General features: G+C 28.8%; 1 protein-coding gene across 5 annotated transcripts in view; it reads left to right on the plus strand.

Annotated features, from left to right (window-relative positions):
- The first annotated feature begins 513 nt into the window (after window positions 1-513).
- The window catches only part of LOC112603700 (tight junction protein ZO-2), a 40,133-nt gene continuing 15,489 nt past the window's right edge, over window positions 514-25,157 (plus strand). Inside the window, exons 1-2 of one of the 5 annotated variants that reach the window (XM_025352396.1) lie at window positions 514-942; window positions 8,976-9,093. In XM_025352396.1, the coding sequence (XP_025208181.1) occupies window positions 860-942; window positions 8,976-9,093 (201 nt within the window). In that variant the 5' untranslated portion in view covers window positions 514-859. Of the gene's footprint in view, window positions 943-5,833; window positions 6,284-8,975; window positions 9,094-9,362; window positions 9,587-13,966; window positions 14,871-25,157 lie in introns of those variants that run through there. The other 4 variants (XM_025352395.1, XM_025352394.1, XM_025352398.1 and 1 more) reach the window with 4 other exon arrangements.

The following is a 25,157-nucleotide window of genomic DNA, read 5'->3' on the forward strand; positions in this document are numbered from 1 at the left end:
ACTACTAACACCACAAAAAATAAAGAAGATTTAAAAAAATGAATAGTAAAAAATTAAAAAGTGAAAGGTAAATAGATAACTAAAATGTAAGGATATTTTTGATGGGTTTAATGGGTGAATACCATAGACATATTATAAGTAAGTATTAATATGCCTATGATACATTCACGCGCAATTAATTAATAATAAAATAAATGAAAACTCTCAAGAGTCAATGAAGATTCAGTCTCAATTTTCATTTTTCATTATATTGATTATTGACAAATAGTTTAGTGATAACACGGATGGCGGTAACATCACAGAATGGATTATATTAAATATTTTTCTGTGGTAACATTATCTGAGATACCGCTGTAAGGTTATCAAATCCACTGCGATCTCTTTGACCCTTGTTAAGAGCGTTAAAAACGTGAACGTTCTTAGATAATACGAGACACGAGACACAAGATAGTGTGATTTGTTTTGTTTACATGTACGTCTGTATCGGAAGTGGTTTCGTTTTAGTTTAATAATAACAAATAATAATAATATTATTACTGATTGTGGGCGACGTAGATATTAACATTATTATTATTCACATCGTTTGTTCGAGTTCAGAAACATTTCGTTTTAACTCGTGTGTTGATATGATTTATTTTGAATTCGACGAGTTTATCGTTAAAATCGTGTTGTGTTCGTTTAATTTATCGCTTTGCCAAAACACGTAAGTAGGACATCATGAGACATGGACTATCATCGTCGTTCGTTAACGATTATTGAACGATAGTCCTAATACTCATTACGTTTCGTTGTATTTGTTTTACGTATTATTTAAAAATATTGCATTTTACGTGAACGGAAACATAAATAAGTAGTAATTATGGTTAAGAACGAAGAAATGCATTACATCGATTCGGACGACCAAGAAGAAAGCGTTGGTGGAAAGAAGATCTCAGACAACAAGTGAGTTATGTCACTAAACTACAGTCGAACTTGGTTATTTCGAAATTAAAGGAGCCCCGAAGAAATTTTGAGCTATACTAATTAAAATTTATTAAAACAATACAAAATATATTCATTTTTATGTATTTATTATAAATAAAGTAATGTATTGAAAAATATTTATTACCTATGTATTTATAAATGAATTATGTATATGTAGTTTTAAAAGGTATGTATGTATAAACAAAATGAGGTTAGAAAATTATTTAAAAAAGGTATTTATTTTTGTTTGAGTTTTGCTGTTGATTGCAGTGTTTGTAGTGAATCATTCTAAACCACTTATCGGTAACTATAACACTAATGAGTAATGACCTTATTTTCGATATTAAAATATACACATAGATACATGAGGGAAATATCACAATTTTATAATATTAATAAAACTTAAAACTTCGAATTATCCATGAAAATTTTCTAGTTGAACAAGATTTTTTCACATTGTTTAAATTGGAAATTCTAGGGGCATGAGAAAAAGTTTGAAGTATCGACAATTTCAAGTTAAAGAAGTTTGAGATAACCAAGTTCAGCTGTATAATATTATTTTAATTTTTTATGTATTTTATTATAATAATAATTTAGAGTAATATGTATATAAAAAAATAAAAGGATAAAATAGTTTTTTTCTAGGTTGTCAAATCATAGTATTTTTATGTTTTCTTTCATTCAACTAATTAATTTTTACCTAGTTAAATTAACTACCGTTTCTATATACATATTTTTTAACATGTCATATCATATCAATTACTTAAGTTACAATAATGACCATATCTATATCTATCCCTATAATGGTACTATTTTTATGCATGTATAAATGAATATTAAATTATTAAAGTTAAACTATTAGATTCATGTTCTAATAAATAATAAAAAAAATAAAATCAGTAAACCTTATGGAAATAAAAATAAATACATAAATTTGTTTATAATGAGATTACTAAGAATAATATTGACAACTAACATAGTAAATATCACTTGTCACTTTGTCAGTAGTTTAAAATGACATGATGGCCTCTAATTTATATTGGCATCAACTGACGATCTAAATGGGCAAAGAATAATATCTATATGAATGACATATTGTTTTATTGTTTTCTCATTGATAATAATTATTTGTATATCACTATTCATTGTGTATGTCAATAACAAGGATGTTATCTTATAGATTTTAATTATAATTGTAGAGATAAATTTAAATTTATAATAATATATTATATCAATTATACTTAAATGGGCATTTATGATTATAGGTATTTTCTTTTACATACATTGATTTAATTATAACCTTGTATGATTTATCATTGAAATTATAACTAATTATCTAGGTATTTGAGAATATTTTTAAAGCATTTAAAAATCAATAGGTTAAAATATTTTTTTTGTTCATGTTCAAAAGTCATAAGTTTAAAACAACAATTAACAAAGTAAAAAGTGACAAGGTTTAAAATTACATTTTTACTTTTACTATTCTATTCAATCTAAGATACTCAGGTATATAGATGCTAAACTTTGTAATGATGAGGGATAAGTATTGTCTGACCAACACAAACATAAGCTGGTTTCTGCACAATTACATTCTTAATCTATATAGAGTATAATTTTAGTTCATTCAAAATTTTAGATTATTTCACTAATTAAATAAACCCATTATATTTTTTATAGTTACAATTTTTTCTTATAAGCTTAATAAATTTAACTATATTTTTAATTAATTTTATATAATGTAGGTATATACCTATTAATCATTTATTTAATTTTACTCTTTTATAAATTGACTCTTGTAAATAGAATTTTTTCATTGTAAAATTAAAAAGATATCTGCTGTTGTTTAATTTAGTCATGATGATATAGGGTACTAGGGTGTATATGGTTATGTAATATTTATTTAAATAATATGGTGAAGTGTTGAAGCTAGGATTATTGAAAAATTGTTAAAATTTCTGTTTGTTTCTTTAGAATCTAAGTCAAAGATTCCCAACATTTTTTTTTTTTTTTTTTGACAGCAAATTTGATCCTTTTATAGATTTTTACAACATATACATATACATGGAAATATATACACTTATATATTTTTGTATTAAAGATGCATTATAAGGTACCGTTTATATGAATAAATGTAAATAACTAATAACCAAAATCTTCAAATTATTGTAAAACGATATTCTGAATTATATTTAACACACATAAAAAAACAATTACACAACTCACTTGAAGAATTACACTGTAGTTGGTGTTGGTAATCCCCTGAGGTGGTTTTTTTCACTTTATTTAGTAATAGTAGGTAATATGTTATGTTAAAACGGAATTAAAAGCAAAAACAAATTTCTACATAATCACAAACTACTAACATTATTGTTTATAAAAATAGCATATTTATTAATTAAAAGTGATTTCTTTGTTTAAACTTTTAGATTTGCTAGTAGTTAATACTATATTTTAGTTATAATACCAATAGTAACTAATAATAGTGTCTATGAACTTATGTTTTTTAATTTTTATTTATAGCTTAAATTTTTAGTATAAACAATAGAAAAAATAAGAAAGTCGTAAAAAACATATGTTCCTTAATTTATATATTTAGTTTATTGTCTTACTTTACAAAAATTTGTAGCCAAGCGAAAATTATCAGTACCTAGCTGATATGGTGGTATCACAACGTTTATATATCATTGTAATATATATGTCAGCTAAAACAAAAATATGAACTATAAAAAAAAATCAACAATGAAAATATTTTTTTAATAGATTTCAGTTTATTCTAGTATTTATAAATACAAAATTATGAGTTTTGTTATGATTTATTTTTTTCTATAATGACAAATATTAAAAGGATGTCAGCACAAAATATTTTGTCTTAATCTACATATTAATCAAAACTCATCTATCATTTTGTAATCAATCTATTAAATTAGATATATTAAAATATTTAGTAAAGAAAGATTAATTTTGTATCATACATTCACTTTTTTCAATATTTAAACTAATAGTATTAATATATTGTTTTATTTTAGTAATTTAACCAGTATTGGTAACTTATAACTATTAAAAAAAAAAAAATTTTGTTATGTGTAAGATTTTCTTAACTTGGATAGTTTAAGGTTTGGCTGTTAAATGAGAAGTCAAATATAATTTTATATTAATTTGTAGTAAGTGTATAGTGGACAGTGGTGTAGTAGCATTGTTAACAACATTTGGTCTTAAAATAATATTATATTGATATATTTTTAATGCTTGTTACCATAGAACAATATTTATTAGTTTAATTATATTATATTTTATTTTATTTTTTTATTAAATTTAATAGAATTATTGTTATTTCGATAAATAAAATTGTGCAATTTTGAAGAAAAAACTTTTTTTTTAAATTCTGCTTGTTTAATCATCTGACAATGAGTTTTGTTAGTTGTTTGAAACAAAAACTTAATTATTATACTGTTTTACATTTGTGAGAGTGATATTAAAAATAAACTAATGTACATATTTTACCTTTGTATAAAAATGTATATTCATTTGTTTGATATTTATTTAAATTTATTTTCTAATTCTTTACTAACATATATGAAGACACAAATAGGAGTGCATTAAATAAAATGGATGTGAATAAATTAATGTATAATTTTTAGTATTCAATTGAGGGTAGCGAGAAATTTTGTTTTGGTTTTATAATACTAGAAAAGCCTTATAAAAGTTTAGTATGGATCTAATCTGATCTTCCCCCTCCTCAAAAATTATTTCTGCCTATCAAAATCCATAATTTTTATGTTATAGTATTTGTTATCGCAAACGAATCAAATTTAGATGCATTTACAGTTTTTTTTTTTTTATGTATATTTCAATAATGTATCATTGTCATTATTTTGGTATTATTAATCACCAATTTAGAGTATAATATGAATTCTCCAATGTAAAAAAAAAAATTTAATAGTTAATACATTTTTTTGTACGTTAATTTCTGTGGCGTATTATAATTTATTGATTTGACAGTCAATTATTATGTTTAAATTCTGTTTTTCGCTGAAAGTGATTTAGGTAGTAATCTACATTCCAAACAGTTCAGAATGTTATTTGATATTCGGTGTCGGTCAAGGGTCGAAGTTAAATAGATTTGTCGTCATCTACTCGTACAGTGCACACTAAGGAAATATTTACAACATATTTACTACACTTTAATCCTATGTCAATGTGTATTTTTTTTTCACGTCCACAAAAGATCCATTGTTCTTTCATATGGTTTGTTCGCGTCCGTTTGGCAACCCGGCCAAAATCCTGGAGACGCTCTCGCTGGAACGACTATTAATAAACGCTATATATTTGACAGTCGCGCGTCTCCGTTCATTCGGTTTACACGCAAAACTGTGCGTCGCAGTGTCGCATAGTTGAGTGCTTTATTATTCTATCATATCGTTATAATACGTATCGTTTATACTAATTAAATTTTTATTGTTGTATTATTATTTGACTGTCTAAAGTTTATTTTTTAAGATTATTATTGAGCTCGCACGTAACAGATAAAGCATTATTAAAAAAAAAAAAAAAAAACCACTCTAACGGCGTAAATATTTAGACAGCCATAACGTACATATGTATTAATCGAGTAGCCTGCTTGCACTACTATTATATCAACCATAGTGCTACTACTACTACTTCTGCTTACGTCGGCTTACATTCACCATAATCACAACGGATAAGTACGACTCAACTCATGCAACAGCACGCGTGGTACCTAAAATTGAGTTGCGATCCATAAATTGTGCGCTTCCCCGATTGCGTAGTTTAATTATTATTGTTTCTGAATTGTCATAGTCATCGTTTTCGCTTGTTTTTAATAAAAATTTTATATTAATATAATAATATTCAAACAATCGATTTTGTTCACATGCGCGATGCGTCCGGCCCAGACGATTGGTCGATCAATTAAAGTTTGTCGTTTCGGGCGGGAAGAAACGATGTAAAACCCACGATGGACCTAGTTAAATAATTATTAACATACGATTCAATACCGGTCATATTTTTTAATATTTCATTATCGCGCCGATTGCATCATTACATTCGCCATGTCGTTCGTGCACAATCGCGATAAGAGGCGATCCGTGTCGCCGTCGTTTTCGTGGCAATATAGCACTGTTGACTGCCGTCACGGATCTATACCGGTTCGCGACCGGACTAGGAGACCTCAACGGTGTTCCAGCGTCGTGGGCGCGACAGCTTCGATTGCTTCCGGACAGTTGTTGGCGGCCCCGGATTGTACGACGGCGCTGTTGATCTACCGGAAAATGTGCGCGTGCCACTTGCTGGATTGCCCAAAGTAAGCTTATGATCGTATTAGTCGAAGCCCACACCTGACCCACCTGCATCAGTCTTGCGTGCTATACTTTATTTACAGTGCAATGATGCAATACTGTAGGGCCCGTCACCGGTGGTGTGCATTTTGTACACTCGTAATAAAAAGTACTACCACTGCAGGTGGGAACGTGAGGTTTCTCCGTCGGCCATGTATAATAATCGTAAACACTAAAGCTCGGTACATCCTACGTATCATCTTGTATAATATAATATGCAATTATACATGATACGCAGTCCTAATAATGGTTGTGCGATCGTTTATCGTTTTTTTTTTTTTTTTAATGGATAACTTACCTTATTAATATTTTATTGTTTTTTTTTATTTCTAAATACACTATCCTCGGTTCGTTAGAATTTTACAGTCTTTTTTCCTATATAAACACTGCAATTATTATTGGACGGTCTACAGTTTATGCGTCTATTTAGATTTACCATTAAATTCAAAACGATGAGATAAAAGTCTCATAAACTTCACACATGATTTATATTATACCAAATAATATACAGTATTATATGATGCGTACACGAGATGAGCTTTACATATAAACTTGGTCTTCTGTTTAATTATTTCGATATGTTTTAGGACTAAAATTTTAATGTCTATATATTCATTAGAAATTTTCACATTACCTTGTCTTATATAACTTATAAGAAACTAAATAATTTCCTATACTTCAATAGTTTAAGAAATTAGTACTACAGGTGCGTGTGATACTCTAAAAGAAATATTTATAGACATTTTAACTACAGTTGATATCATTTTATTTTTGTTAATTGTTGTATACTCATTACATATTTATTTAGCAAACATTAATTGGCTTTGTTCAGCAAATGAGGTAATCTAGCTGTCATATTTATTTGATGATAACATTTTGCGCAATTACGACGTTATAAGTAAAACTTAAAATAAATTAAGTTGAGTACAAAGTACTAAAATAATGTTAAAAAGTAAAAGCCGATAAAATTATTAATTAAGGAACTATACAAAAGCACAATAAGAATTATGTGATTTAAGAATAAATAGTTTTTTTATGATTGTGTACTAGCGACGTCATGTAATAGTTACCAATTTATTGTATACAAGTAAAATTTGTTTGTTATTCACGTATAGCCTACATATGTAAGTACTTATTTTTTACATTTTTCAATAATCATTATTATTTTTTTATTATTTAATATCCCGCACACATAATTATTGGAGTACCGCTCGCTATCACGTTTACGATTTTAACGTATAATATATATAAAATCAATAATGTATAATTTTATTATTAAATTACGCGAGTACCTATATATTATAAAAGTATATTTACATATTACATACGTATGATTTTTTTTATTATTATTAGTTTTAACAAGTAATTATGTAGCTCAACACATGATTTTGTTTTATCATCAGTTTTATTTATTACTTTTACATTATCATAATTTCCATATTCAGCTTTTTTAAGTCGGTGAAACTTCAATCAGTACTCAGTTTTGACTAAATACGTTTTATTTTTAAATAATAAAAGTTGGTTCAGATAAAAAAAGTTTCTACACTATAACGATATCTTAAACATACTATATATGCATAGTATGCATACACAGATATAATTATATTATACACATAATATATTTTATTTCAAGTGTAAAAAATGCTTTTTCAAATATTTTCAAAAATAATTTTTATTTAAATTAATTACACAACGTTTTCCCACATTATATTTTGTTGGCAAAGTATTTAAACAAAAAAATTTAACAACCAGTGCTTGGTTAAAAGAATGTAGTTGTATAAAAAAAAATCACAGGAGATTGAACAGTGAGTCAGTGAACACTTGTCATGACTGTGACTAGACTGACTAGACTAATAAATTGTATGCATTCTGTAATCCGTAGCAGATGCGCATTTATTATACATAATATTAATAAATTCTATAATTTTTAATCGTTGTTAATAATATTCTTTTATATTTAAAATTATATTTTTTCCCGTTCAAACAAAAAATGCGTGTAATGCTGTTAAAAAATATAATAATTACATTTGTAATTGAACTATTTGTAATTATTGTTATTAGTTTTAAACAAAAAATTAAACACGGAAAAACAAATAAATTTATTATTATATAAAAGAATATATTTTATATATTATGTGGTATTATTGTTTCATTAATTTTAATGTTTTCAGCTTAATTTTATATTGAATAGAGATAAAACTTAAATAATTTAACACAAATAAAGCTATCGGCTATCGCTAATTAGAAAAATAATACTAGTATTTAATTTAATAAAAAATGTATTTATTTATTTGAACTATTCTACATTTTCAGTATTTATAAGTTATAACCAAAAAATAAAACTCATAAATTTATTTTAAAATTTACGATATTCGGCCGTATGGAATAAAAAAAGTTGAAAAACACTGGTTTAACAGTGTATATTTATAAATATTAAATTAAAAATATAGTATGGTATGTTATTATAAGTTTATTTTTTAAACTACCTACAATAATTAAAAATTATTTTTTATAACCTTGTTAGTTCATATTACTTTTTTATAATGAGTTTACGAAATATTGCAATATTATTTCTCGTACGACATAATTATAAATGATTATGATTGAGTGTATTATAACTTTTCAATATTTTTAATACCTTTGTATTATTCCTAATAGAAGTAAAAGTTCAAGTCGGTCGTCAACGCCGCCTCCATCATTCACGGAATGCCAGCAACGGCCCGTCGGAGAACACGAGGAAGGATCAGAAATGTTCGAAGAGCCAGTGGAAGAAATAGTGAGTACTCTGCCATATGCCCATATAATATGTAAATTACGTTATCGCGTGGCTATTTTGACATTTTGCGTATGTAATGTAACATTAACCTAATTGGATTGATGACAGTCTGTTATATAGCGAATACGCCTCTCAGTTATGTCATTGTACCCGAGGGAATAAAATGATATGTAATTAGTTAGTGAATATCATTTTCATAAAGGGCTTCGTAAATATAGTCAGACTAGACTAGTGCTGTAATTCGCATTAGGTTTTATGTATGTATAGGGCATTGTTCAGTATTCCTTGAGTCTTGTAACAATAATTTTTAAAATGATTATTTGTGAATATAATTAAATACAAAATCGTAATGGGGTTGCTTAAAAAACTCATGTGGCCAAGCAAAAGTCAAACTTTTAATTCTGTTCCGTCCCCGTCTGTGTGTTCATCTAGTCGAAAACGAAGTAGAAGGGACTCTGTGTCATCGTCTAGTAGAAGGCATAGGCGCAATAAGGTCAGTTTTGTTTTATTTGATATTCATTACTGGTGTGTAATTCTAAGTACCTAATTAATTTTTTTTTATACAATTTTAACAATTTTTTTGTGAGACTAATATGTTCACTTATTAAAAAATAAGATGCAATAAAAAAAATAGAGTTAGCCATAGATGACGCACTAAAAATGTATGAAACAATTATGTTATGTTTAATATTTAAGTTGTGTTGTGTACAATATAACAGATACTAATAAAATCAGTGATTTGGTTTCAAAACCTTTAGAATATAATTTAGTTAATTAATATATTAATTTGTATTTTATAATTGGTCAAAAATAATTTCAATTTAAAAATGAATGTCTTCCAAATCTTAGCAATCCCTTCTCAAACAATATTCATACTATTAGCTATATGTTAATATGTATATGCATTATGCATATCTACTTAATACATTTTTCTTTCTATTAAAAAGTTGAATTATAAATTAAACAATTATTTGAAGAATTAAGCCTCCTGAGAATTTATCCCATCGAACCACTATGATACTATCGTTATCTTACAGTACCTACCAGACTTATGCTTTAATTATTATTAATGAATTAACTTATTGGACAACTGATTTTATATGTATTCAGTGATCCAGAAAACTTGAATATTGGTATCCATTAGTAATTAGGATATGACGTATTGTATTTATACATTAGTGTAATAGCGTAATAATCCTACAAAATTGTTTATAAAATGTAAGGTAAAATAAACAATTTATATTTTATGTATAAAATAAACTTTTATATTTGAATCATTTCACGTGTTATATAAGTTATATTACTGTAACATAAATTTACTACTTTTATAAAAAGAGAAATAAAACTAATTATTGAACTAAATTTCGATGTAACATTGACGGTGAGTATTAAATTTCTAAGGTTAAAACCTAAAATCGGAGTGATGTTAAGTATTGATATAAAAGATATAAAAAATATATTTTTTTAGAACTATTTTTTATTACTTCTCTTATATTACAAAATTAAAACACTTACGCCTGATTATTTTCGTGTACGCATTACTATATACATTGATGCAGTATATATTGCATATTTCTGAGCGTTTATTCTGATTGTATTAAAATAATTTATTTCGATTACAAAATGAATCTAAAATATTATATTATTATCAATCGCAGAACAGTATTCTTATAATAAAATTTTACACGAATGGAATCGATCAGTGGTGATTTTGAATCGAAAATATTGGTTATATTAAATTGTTCACCCTCAAAACATATACAGATGCTTGCTATTTGTGTCAGAATTAAAAAGTTTTTAATAGTTTAAACTATTTATTGTGATTTTGATTGATAATTAATTATTTTTGTTTATTTTTTTTTTATATATAAGACCATTATCACTAAAACTGATACATATCAATACCTATTAAAAATTTTAATTAAATTCGTTGTTACGTTTATATTTTGTGAAAATTTCAGTTATTTTACTGTAATTAAAATTGTTACGTACATAGTAGATGTTGTAACATAAATATCACTATTAATCTTACAAATAATTTTAGAATAATTATAGTTTATCTACTTTCTGATTATTATTTAGTTAACGATGATAGGTTTGAAAGTGTTTTAAATAAATGTATCGATTATTCTAGAGTATTAGACAATAGACTTGACGCTATTGATTTGTCTTCTAAAATTCCATTAAACAGTGTAATATGTTTTGTTGTCACTTGTAAATCATATGTTTTTAATTTGTCGTTCAAAATAATTTCTTGGTAGCCGTTAAAAATTTAAATATGCAGAACCATCAGAACAACAGTTTTAACGTTTAAGTTGTTGTTTGTATTTTGTGTATATTTAAAAAAGTGGCGAGTAACCGGTTTATATATACTGCTTTAAAAGCGGTTTAAAATGTATAATCCATTGCCAATGCTGCCAGCCGCTCACTCGCAATGTTTTCGTTGATATTAAAATAGAATTTACGTAATTTTTTTATTTTTATTCTGCTTAAAAAATAATAAATTATTGTGTACAATGCCCATTTATATTCCAGATCATAAACAATTCGAGTACTTTATGTTTAAGACTTTTATATTTTAATTAAACTTATAGGTATAATAATTTTAATACAACTCGTACATGATAACTGGTAATACTTTGTCCGTGAAATGAGTTGGTGAAAAAAATAATACAGATCTTAAATTGTTAAGAATTATAAATTGCGAAAAAAATATATACTATATAATGCTTTTGCTATTTTTTTTTTTTTTATTATAAACGTTTATGAACCCTAGTTGCCACTCCAGTCTCTCACAACGTCATCATATAGTATGACCCAGCGTGTGTGTTTCTTTTATCCAACACCCGTAAATAATGGCATAATCAAGTTGATTTTTCCAGTCGAAAAACGCCGTGTCCATAACGAGTGAAATCAATATTCGTATCGTGCGATATATATTTCAAACAAAAAAATTATAATGTTACATCAAAAAACGTTGGTTTTTTAATATATGTATGTATAAAATATTATTTGTTGTTTTATATAATATAAGCCCGAGGGTGATATTTGTTTATAGGTTTTTATACGCAGTACTTACTGGTAATATATACACGTAAACAACCTACGTTTATGAATTTCGTATTACATGACTACTCGTATTTTACAGTAGCCGAGTTGGGTTTATCGAATCATTCTAGAATGAACGTCATAGTCCGTTAAAATATTTATTAATATTCGACGCCTGGTAAAATTTACAACCGCGATCACCTGGGGCCTACGCGTTAACGTGTAAAATAAATTATTTACCTACATCGTAATTTTGCAAAGACAATGAGGTTAAAAACGAATTTCGTTCATCTTTCGTGTGACGAAGTATGCGTACATAAGTATATCATAATGTATAATCGAATTCATAAAAACTGAGATGCCATCTGTATATTTAAAAATAAGCGTTTGACATGTCATTTATACAGCGATATACGCTGATCCGGACTAAGACGTCTTACGTCCCGTTGCTGGGTATATTATGGCAAAGTATGTAGTTTTCCTTGGTATAAATCGTGTCTAAATGCGCGTTCGAAGAGTTATAGGTACATATATTATTACTTCTATAAATCCTGTGGTCAGTTACATAATAATTACGATTTCCAATCATAACTCAACATCTCTCGCGAGTTAGTCATTTGTGTCTTATTCTTATACCACAAACTCTTGATTAAATAAAACCAACTAGTTTATTATTTAAATATAATTTAGAATAAAAATAAGTGGATAGTTCTGCACATAGATTCTATTTCTATTGTCTCTATATCAAAGGTCGGTATAATCTCTAGTAATCATCCTAATCCGACCACCGTGGTTCGTGAATATGTATACATCATAATACTCATTGAGGAACGAACGAGTAGTTCGTTGTTTTTTGTATACACAGCATCTTTGTTGTATTTTTGTACGGTTTTCCGAAAGTTTTTTATTGGTGCCTACGGTAGGGGCGGACGGACGAAGATGTTACGATGTGTGTATACTACCGCTACTCGGAAGAAAAGTTATAGAAAAGAATACGACGACGACGAAGAAGAAGAAGAACAATGATAGCCAGAGGACCAGAGTCTGTGTAATAATAATATCGTATAGAAAACTGACGTAATATCCCCCCCCACCCCCGACGGACGGGTGCTCACATTATTATTGTTATTATTTCGTGATCGTCGTTAATGTTTGTTCGGACCGAGTGCGTAATGGACCGTCGTCGTCATTCGTCGTAGTAGTCGGACAAGTGCACCGCACAGGTACCTATAATAAATATAACATCGTCGCGGTGCACGCGTCGTCTCGGCCGGGAAGTGGTGCCGCGGCACCGCATTCCTCGTTCACCGAACGGCGTAGGGCGGAGCGAGCTACGGCGAAAGACCTTGAATGTTCACGCAGACAACCTTCACGGCGGAACCGGACCCTGTGGTACGTGCGTTGTCCGGCGAGAGCGCGCGCGCACCCGTCTAAACCCGGTGGTGGGGGGGTTAACGGCGGCGGCGCGCAGTCACTGACTCCGGCCGCATCCCTCCCCCGCCCGGCGGTCCGTACGCGTCCTCTCGGTCGCGCCACCGTCTTCCTTCCCGGTTGGAAATCTGACGATACGCACGTATACGTCGTATACTTACCTGCCGCTTTTTCCGTTTTTTTCGTCGCCATACCGTGTGTGTTACGTCAAAATAATATCATAGATAAAAGTCTATTCCCCCCTCCCGGGAAATAACCCATCGACATTTCCAATTTTATAGCCGTTTGGTCCGCGGCATTAAGAATATCGAAATTGGCGCTGCTCCCGAAAATTATGAAAAATAAAAAATCCTGTCTGCTGGAATGATGGTGGTGGTAGTTGAGGCATTTTCCCCGCAAACAAAACTCGATTTCCTGTTGCAGTGTGCATATTTTATTTTTTACGTGAATATATTACAATATTTCGTACATAATAATTAATGATATGGCCCAAAGCTGATTTCGTACAATACGATAATACAACATAATTTATAATATCATTATTCATTATTGTGTGGTACGCATTTACGAACGCGCGTGATACCATCGCACGCACGCGCAGTTCTATTCGTACTTAAACGCAGTCACCGACGTCGTAGCCTCCTCGTAAGTCGTAACCACTGTCGTGTGAGTGTGCGCGCTCCCGCCGTGAACGTGTGCGTGTGTATGCGTACCTGTTGCTGTGCGCGCCGCATTCCGTAACCGTTCAGCCACCGGATCGGACGTCGGCTGTCGCCGTCATCACCACCCTGCGATTAGAAAATTCAAAAAAAAAACCGACGAATACGTCGCCGGCGTGTTTTTGCATTAACGTTTCGTTGTTATCGTTTGTTTTTTTTTTTTTATTTCTGATTAAATCTCTCTGCCTCATCCTTCGGCGGTACACTTTTATTTGTACGACGAGTGCGTCCGTCTTAGTCATTTGTTCGTCCGCAATCGTGTAACCGTCATTTTCGTACCGGTTTCATATTTTTATACATAAAAACCGTTTCGTCTTTGTATCCAAAATTGAGCGTTTGTGTGCGTCCGGTGTGTTCCTCGACCCCCGAGGATGCTATAACGGGTCGGAGACGTCTTGTAGCGTGGATATGGACCACAGGGAATACGGGGAACGCGTGTCGCCGCCGTTGCCTCAACAACAGCAGCAACTACAGCAACAACCTCACCAGCAACATCAACAACAGCAACATCACCAACAGCAACACCAGCAGCAGCAGCAGCAACAACCGCTTCTGCCCCCCGCCAACCATACTGATCAGGTATATTATACTTCGTCCAGAGTTTTCTTCGTCGTAGTAATTTTCGTCTCGCTCGTATTTCCGGGAAGTACAGTAATGTGTATAGGTGTATTTTAAATGGCCTGGATGTTGTTTCAAAGACTGCCGTCCTTGGGTATCTTGACATGGTTACGGGATGCTGGATTCCAATGCTTTTCTATTGCCATAAAAATGATGTGCAATATCTTAAGGTTTTAGTCTATGTATATTGTTATGATTTTCTATTCAGCTTCTAAACTATAGAATATATATATTTAAAAAACCGATTTTAGCACAGAATTTTTGTAGTTAATAAAAGTGACCCTAAATTCCATTCTATTATAAAACACGTTTTTTCAATTTAGTTGGATTTTATTGAATCTTTCTTTTAAATAACTATGCTTTTTAAACTATAATGGTATAGTTATTTGGATCTCTTACCTACATTATATTTATTCACTGATAGTTATTATTGAACAAACAATATCAATTTTTTAATTTATCATACGATTTTTTTGTTTTATTTTTTTTTTAGTGTATATAACACTGTGTGTTAGCATAGATTTTGGAATATTGTACATATCTGAATTTTTTAGCATTATCTAACTTCTAACTTATTAAATTTTCTCGTCAACCAACAATATAATGAATTTTTACTTGTTTAGGTTTTGCTTGTAACGATAAAATGATTGCAACGTTTTATAATATAACTGCTGTACATTATTGTTACGTAGCATAATTTATTAGATAAATTGAGCGTAGGAGAACGGAATAACATATACATAACTGTGATTTACGTACGTTTCCGAATTAACATTTCTTTCGTAATAGAACCCAAATGCTGAGTGAATTAATGTCGGTGATAATATACTACCCATGTCTACTATAATGTTATATGTACAGGTGCTTTTGGATGTTATATACGATAATACGATCTAATAGTTGAGGTGATATCTTAAATCCGACCGAATCCTAGTAACGCCCCGTCCGAGCACGTTATAATAATATATACGTTTGGATAACACGTATAATATTATACACCTGTTGTTAGACGTCGATAGGCCCGAGGGTAGTAAATTAATTACACCCCATCAAAAAATACATACGAACAGGTTTATACTGTATATAAAGAAGACTTCATCGTATATCATTGTGTGTTCAGTGTTATATTATTCTTCATTCACCGTGGGGCACTCGAATCTGTGTGTATTAATGCTCATTGTATATATGTGTGTATGTAACGATCCTGTTGGTTGGGGTCGCGTTATAACTTACCTATATAATACATGTTATGAGGGTGAACTCGTACCGCGTGATTTATAATAATCGATCGTTTTTGAGGATAATATGCGCGATATTTCACGCGTGGTAAGGACAAATTTCTTGGAATTCGTCCTAATCGTATGCGTAATGTACTCGGTATGCCTATACTGTTCGACGAATACACGATACCTAACCGATATGTTCATGATTTCTTTGGCACCAAGTCAACGTCGCGAACATTGTATATAATATTTCTAATATATAATAATATAATGACGTGTACTCACAATATACTTAACCACATAGGTTAGGTACGTACTTACAGCGTATAATCGAAATGGATGATATCGCCACTTTCAATGTACATATTTACTTATACAGCTACCTGCAGCAACGTACTGTTGAAAATCGTCTACATAAACATTGTTCATTTTTTTAAATAAGTACATAGAACATGCATTCCAGCTCATAGCGGCCTTCTAGTTTGCCCCCCCCTCCCGTAACTACTTGAAACAATAAATTGATGCTATATAATAAATAATCCGTGTATTTCACGAGACAAAACTAATTTACGCCTGCGGCGGACAGCTTTGTTCCATCCATAGTATCCATATTTTATTATGTAGTTTCCATTATTCGATGACAAATAATTTTTAACTACCTATGTAAATTGTTGTCTTAGATAATTTGTGCATTGTTTTGTGGATTAAAATAAAATAATGAACAGTAATAAATGATACCTATGTACAATTATTATAGGTAATCGCGATGATAAATTATTACAGTTCACAAAATGAATTCGTACGAATTTATCACGTGTTTTTCAAATCATACATTATTTGCTATTTAACACGGCTGCATCTGAGTTCCGTCCCGAGAACCTTTTTTTATACCAATTCCGTCCCGGTTAAAAAAATGACACATACCAATTCCGTCCCGGTTAAAAAAAAGACACATACCAATTCCGTCCCGGTTAAAAAAAAAAGAAGAATTAAAATAATAATAAAATATAATATGTATAATATTGTTGTTATAAAATATTTACAAAAAAATATAGGTATTCATAATATTAGAGTACATCTTCATAATTTAATTATAATTAATCGTAATAATATAAATAATAAAAATCAATAAATATTAAACAGTTAGTTAGTCAAACAGGCATATTGTAATATAAAAATAAATATACTATTTTTAAATAGTCAAAATAAAAATATAATACATTTTTAAAAATTTGAAATTGGATTGAATTTAAAGGATATTTCTTTTACAAATTCCAATCGTGATATTTGACCTGAACTATATTTATACATTTTTTCTTTAATAAAATCTTCTTTAGCTAATATAGGGTTCCTTCGTTTTATGGTACTTCTTAATTTGATATAGGAATCTTGTTGTATATATTTTAAAGCTTCTATAAATTGATAAATATTTGGGTGGGCATGATAAAACATTCCATTGAATTTAGAATGAAATGATTCACAGTTATTTGTGGTACGGAAAGTACTATGCGAAAATTCAGCCCAGATACGAGGTGGAAAAGTAGATTCAGGTGAAATATAATTATCGACCAAGTAATCTAGAAATAAGTCTATTTTTCTATCAACTGGTTTGATTCCCATCATTTCGGACGCAAAAAAATCACCTACTTCATCTGGTGTTAAAAATGGCAATCCAAATATATACTTTAAAAATCTACCAATCTCAGAATTTTTATTCCTATAAAAAGTGGACAATTTTAGATCTTGAATTTTACGCAACCATGATTGACCTAAGTGAAATCGACATCCTCTTAAGTCTATTTCTGGCCAAACTGCATATACGGCATTATGTATAGCCTTTTCAAAATCTGCATAAATAGTTTTTGGTGTAAATTTTAACTGGAGATTATCAAATTCTGTTCTTAAAAATTTAAAAGCATGTTCATACGTGTTTTTAGTTTTGTCTGGCAGTAAAAAAAATACTAATGGAATATAATTATTTGAATCTTTTAATCCATGAATAGTAAAAAATTGTGTGAATTGTTTTGGGCAACATTTAAAGGTTCCATCAACATAAATAGTACTAATTTTACTTAAATGAGATAAGTTTGTATTGCAAGTAAACATAATAATGTGTGTAATTGGATCATTTATAATTAAAAAATTTTCGTCATTATTTGTATATATCGTCGTTTTTTTCAATAATTCATGAACGTCTTCAATGGATGTGGGTAACATTGATAATATGGAAGACCTTGCACGGTGAATATTTTTTCTAATTAAGTCTATATCATTAGAGGTAATTGTATTAACATCATGATTAGAAAGTTCTTTATGAATAAGTTTTGCTGGTTTTTCACAAATATCATCAACAGCTTTTCTTTTTAATTTATTATTAAGCTTTTGACGATTTAAATTAGTTTCATCAGTTCTATCATGGCTGTGATTTAAATTTTCAAAGACAATTCCTTTATTTTTTCCTAATGTAAAAAATTATTTTAAGTACCTATATGCCTTATTATAAAAACTTAATTATTATAAATTTAGTTATCTTACCAATTTTTATATATGCTTTACATTGTTTTTGAATACACTTCCAGCGTTCAATATTATTATTCAATTCTTTATGAAAACAAAATTTAAATTCATTTTTAATAATTAACATTTTACCTTTTTCACTGTACATAGTATCCATATTTAATAGTTATATTAAATGACACGTAAACGCACAAATAACGACTGAAAAGTTTATTTTGTTTCGTTAACTAAAATCTTATTATATATTATCTTTATTTCTATGTGATATGATATTGTTAAATTCAATTATTTAGTGCGATAACTGAAAATAATATTATCTTTATTTCTATATAATAGGATATTGTTAAATTCGATTATTTGGTGCAATAACTGAAATAAATATCATCTTTATTTCTAAAAGACTTGATGCAAGACAGAATTAGTATATTATCCATTAAGAAAAACCTGGGACGGAATTAGTATGTTCATTAAAAAAAGCTGGGACGGAACTAGTATACCTTTAATTTCAATTTTTATATATGGGACGGAACTCGGATGCAGCCTTTAACACAATACGTTGTTATGTTAACGTTGTAGTTAAAGAAACATAGGTTTTCGTTACTTTTGAATTTGATTAAAACGTGGAAAATGTTCCGAAAATACATATTGGTTAGTTAATATTGATGTTTCTTGACAAAAAAAAAGAGATTTGGTCTGTTTTTTTTTTCTTGATTTTACCTGCGTACAAGACCGTCTCGCCTTTTCATCGTGTCACCATCGTCAGTGTTGTATTGTTATAATAGTGTGCTTACCTTCGCCGTTATTGTGATTAGTGGTCCGTATAACAACTATAACATAAAATGTATTATAACAATGTAAACACGGTCGTCGGTATTTTATGTATCAGATAATTTAAATCTCACAGTAGTTTTTTCGTCATATTGATACTCGGTGATATAGGTATTTACTTTTTGCGATTTAGGATATATTATGTATTATATTGTAATCTTAAACAGTAATATTAATAAATATATCAAACCACTGCGATAGCATCTACTATCTTTATTCTATAACTATTAATGTTATAGAATTGCTCACAAAATATGTCGTTAACAATTATGTTTATGAATACACAGCATATATTCGACATTGTGATCGTCCAGTGTTCAGTGAAAGAAGCAACTAGTCGACGGTTTACGATGGGGGATAATGGACCAGTTTTGTTTTTACTCGTGCACAACCTGTTGCAGAGCATGCGAACTATCTAATGAATAATGATATCTATTTGATTCGACGAATCAAATCACATATTATAGTATACATACCTTTGCTATTTTATAACTGATTTTTAAACAATATATTTATAGGTACTTTTTAGTTTTATACCACTTAAGTTTCCTATAAACGGACGTGGCTGTTTTTGATAGTCCTTCTTCTCTGGATTCATATTTCTTTTCTTTCTTATTTTTAATTTATAATGAGTAGTTTAAATATATTTTTTTAATCGATGTAATAATATTGTGATTCTCTTCTTCTTTTGTCCTTTTTTTTTTGTTGGAAAATTCGTAATGGCTGTGCAATTTTATACTGAGTAGTGACTGATTATTATCGATTGCTTAGTCATACTTTAATGAGTTATGGTCATAGTTGTTTTCGGGCCGTTTAATTATATTATAATTTATAATATTTGCATTTATATTGTGTATAGAAAACATCCTACGCGCAAAGATTTTTTTGTAACAATTATATTTGAAGATTTCATGTAACAGCTTTGTGCCTTTGTATCCATAATACTCATTACTAGTAATAGGTTAATAATTATAATTTAACTCTATGGAAACTCTATAAGTCAATATTCTGTCGAAATAAATGTGGAAGAGCATTCATGTGTTGAAAATTCAAAATATGGTTATTTGTGAGTATGTTGGATACTAGCATTTAACTGCTTAAATTAAAATATTTTGAAAACAATTCATATAAAATTGTGTAGGTGTTATATTTTAAAACATAATACTTACTATTGGTATTGCCAACTTATTTTTTATCCTGAGCCATCCAAGCTATTGGTTTTATTATTTTTATTATACAGCAAAATAATTTCCTACCGCATATTATTATAGATTGAAGTGAACATAAATAGATATTACTAGTTCAAGTTTCAAATTCTTTGTGTTATTGTGAATATTTAAAAAATTAGAAAACATATTTAGGTATAAGTTTATTCAAATCCATTTATGTACAAAATCTTAATAATTTTTGATACTACTAATCACCGCTACTTAAAACCGTTTTTCGAATACAATGGTTTATAACTCATTTGATAGTTGGTCTATACATATAAAACTATTGTTTTATTTCAGTTGCATATAGCACTATTTAAATTATTGAAACCAATAAATAAACCCTAAAGTCTTGTTTTTAGATAACAACGTACACGTTTTGTCTTTTAGAGAGTGCTGTAGTAGTAAATATCTGTAATATGATGTTTGTTAGTTTTCTAGAGTGCTGACTTACTACGATATAAAATAATGTTTTAATTCTTTACGTTTCATTTAACATTTTTATTGTATATTAATGTGACGCAATGTCCAATGGCTGTTATGAACCTAAAAGTGCATAAAAAAACATGTCTTATATTCGATATTATCTCGTCTTTATATTTTTTTGTCATTACCGAAGTAATTTATGAAACAAACAGTCCAATTTGTTTTTGTGTTCACTTATCTAAAACACGTGTGGTGATTTTTTTCGAAGATTATAAGTGCGCACCGTGACAAATACATTATGTACCGTCGTCATACGATCACAATTATACTTTCCGCTTTTCAAGTAGGTTAAACGTATTGCGGACACGATAGTATATTAAAATGTATACCATCTATACCGTAATGGGACGACAATCTATGTATATTTTTTCACGAGTTTTACTAGTCTTATTTGGTTACTAGGTCGAACGGAAGGAATGCATTATAATAGTCATTAGTTGTTTTGTATTTTTTGGTACGTCTTTATAATAATTACGAATTACTTGAGCAATAAGTAGACTCGGATAGTTGTCACGGATCTAATAGTAGTTTTTGTATCAATTTAATGAAAGATATAATTACCTAGTTTATATATTTATTCTCACTATATATCTATGTGGTAATGTATATACACTTATAAAGGCTATAATGTTTGTTTTTTTTTTTTTAATAATATATTTTTTTTTTTTTACGGTGATTGCTTTGGAACTATGACTTATAATTTCGAATTGCATTTATTATTATGTGCGTCGATTAAATATTATGTTAATAACCTAGTTTACATTATTGTTATATCATAATGTATAAAAATAAACATTTAACAATATTTTTTTTACATTTGTCCCATATTTTTATATTGATGATTTGTTTAGTGATTTTAGTATGTACTGAGAAAATAAGTCCATAATAAATGTGAATTCAGATGCGTCGACCAATAAATACATGAAAGCCGAAACTGTATTATGAGTTATTGGACTTGTAATTTTGTACTTAAACGTTATCACTTATCGATTTGTAAATAAATACTGGCACGTATAGACAAGTATAATGGACCAAGTATTCAACAGTTAATAGCATCGTTTAGCTCTACCGCAATAGAATAATTATTATTTATTATTATTAAGATATATAGAGATGTTAATAATAGTAAATATGCTAAGTATACGCAAAGCTTTGAATGTTGTTTTGCGATTATTATTTAATGTATTTCTATTAACAAAAACCTAACTTACATTTCTGTTATTCAACAGAAGATATCTATACCAGAAATGAGATTTTCACAATTTAAATTTCAAATCGATCTAATACAGAGATGCCATAATCGATTTTAACGGAACGTTCTTAAACCATAATACGTTCAAATCGGAAAATTCGTTGTTAAGCTTAATTAATGTCTACCTAAATAATTTGGTTCTAATATAATGTGTATATATTACATACAATATAGGTAGCATATATATATAGAATTTAGATGTATAAATTAATTTTCATGTCTGTGCTTTAATATTTAGATACGTGCTGCAAAAGTAGTAATACATTTTACTTAAGTCATTATTAATTATAAGTTTTTCGATCATAAATTATACTTCAAGAATCTTGCAAGAGTAAACTTCTTTTTAATTCAATTAAACCAAAAGTTAATGAGACCTAAATGCAAAAATATAATGACAACAAGGAAGAGTTTGAATTATTTGGATTTTCAACTGTTTTGATCTATAGTATTAAATAAGTTTTACAAATTAAATTGTTAATAGATTTTCAAATCATCATAGTCATCATAAAACGTCTAAATCCATATGAATTTTAAGCATACAATGTTTAAAATAACTTAGGGTCTACTTATCCAAATTTTGATTTAGATATATCAAAATTTTCAAAAATGTTATTTCATTAACTATTTATACATGAAAAAAGATGATTCTTGTAAAAAAATTAGTGTTATCACAGTCCACAGAATTTTATTAAAACATCTAAGAATTCAAATAAATTTATTATTAAAGAAAAAATTATGTCAAGCATTTTTAGAGAATTACTCAGGCATACGTGATAATGCATTCATTATTAATTTTGTTAAATATTGTATTTTAGTATGTTACTGTATCTCACCATTGCAGAATTTTGGACACGCAGTTTCTTTATATTTTATATTTATTTTTAATCTTAAAAAGTCATTTTGATGATTAAAACACGTATCCGACATATTTTCATGTTAAAGCCTTTATAAATCGTATTTTATGTGCACCACTCCGCGATCCATTCGTCCTTAACCTCGTACCCTTTCGTTAAAAAAATCATACACTCATAGGTGTCTCGTGTCTAAATGCATCAAGGCGCTTGTATAATATTCTGCACCAATATTGTATATCATATATATAATAATATTATCATATATTTACACGTGAAATAAAAATTGCCGTTAGCCAATTTCAGCAAGCAATGTTGCTTTCATTTTGTCCTCGGGGAACCTCTGTGACCCTGTTTTTTCATATTATAAAGTTATGTTGACTACACCCTATTATATGTATTGTAATGCATATAATATTTATATATGTGCAACGTAGATCGATGTTGTTAAATTATGACTTTTACGTAACTTATTGGAATTTTTATTTACTTGTTGTATAGGTATAACGTATAGTTGACATAAAAAAAATCAGTTTCTAATTTTGAATTTCTGATTGCATTGATACTAAGCTACTTTTCCCTCTCTCACCATTGATAAAAATTGATAATATTTTCACAGTTATTATGTGTCATTTAAATCTTGCTTTTTACAAATCTGGTGAGAATTCTGAACGTACAATTCGCAATGTAATCCTCTCCAATTTTTAAATGTGAAGGCGTCAATGGCTGTTGACCCTAAAACTGCATTTATTATAATATGTACAATGTACATAATATAATAACTTTTTATACACGCAGTATTATATATGTACGTATTATTATTATTAATGCAAAGTAATAAAATTTACAAGTAAGCGTTCCCCGAAAAATGGTAAATGTAATAAAGAGGGGGAGAGGGTATTTTGCCTTAACTCTATCAATTTTTACGATTAGGCAGGAAAATAAATTGTGTATGTGCACAAAAAAAAAAAAAAACCACATTCCTTGTGGTTATCTCATCTCGAGTGTTCGTGTGAGCTTCGCCGTATGTATATTATAATACTACTATATATATATGTATAAATACAGTAGGACTCCCTGTTTTGCCGGTCGGAAACCAGTTCCCAAGGACGCGCACGCTTACTACTTTCATTTAATTATTAAAAACGTACGTATCACACACACGTACTTCATATATATACAATATATTATATCTATATGTTTATAAATTATATACAGAGTTGTGTATAATATACATAAGCATGTGTAGAAAGCACCGGCTGCAGTAGTACTAATATATATAGGTGTTAGTCAGTTTGTCACTGACTTGCCGCTTAGGCTGCTATTGAAACAGTATAATATATATATATATATATATATATATATGTATATAATATTCTCCTAATGATACACACACAGCGCTCCCTAGAGGACGATGATGAGACAGCGATGACGATTATCCGATGAACTCGATGAAGCATTGACATCTGACAGCTCAAATCGAAATAAACGTGTGTGTATTATAATTAAAGTGACTGATTAGTAAATAATATATATATATATAGTAACTCACTCTCTCCGGCTTTCTCTTGAAATCTAAACCTGTTGGTCTATATAATATAATATATTTTTCATATTTTTCGAGTATTGGATTCATCAGTTTTTGTAAAAAAATATATATCCCCGCGATTGTATACGATTTTATTGTTATTTTTAAGGATCGGGGCTATAATATGACGTATACTATGATAGTATAATTTATAAGCATGTTGAATATATTCAGTATGTCAGTTCGACAACAATTTCACATACTATACTTATTGTTTTCGCCCCGTCAACAATAAACACGTTTAATCATAATCTTATTATTTGCTTTAATAATAATACACGCACGGTATATA

This window comes from Melanaphis sacchari, unplaced genomic scaffold, assembly GCF_002803265.2.
Source record: "Melanaphis sacchari strain LSU unplaced genomic scaffold, SCAv2.0 Contig10_pilon_pilon, whole genome shotgun sequence".
NCBI classification, from domain to species: Eukaryota; Metazoa; Arthropoda; class Insecta; order Hemiptera; family Aphididae; genus Melanaphis; species Melanaphis sacchari.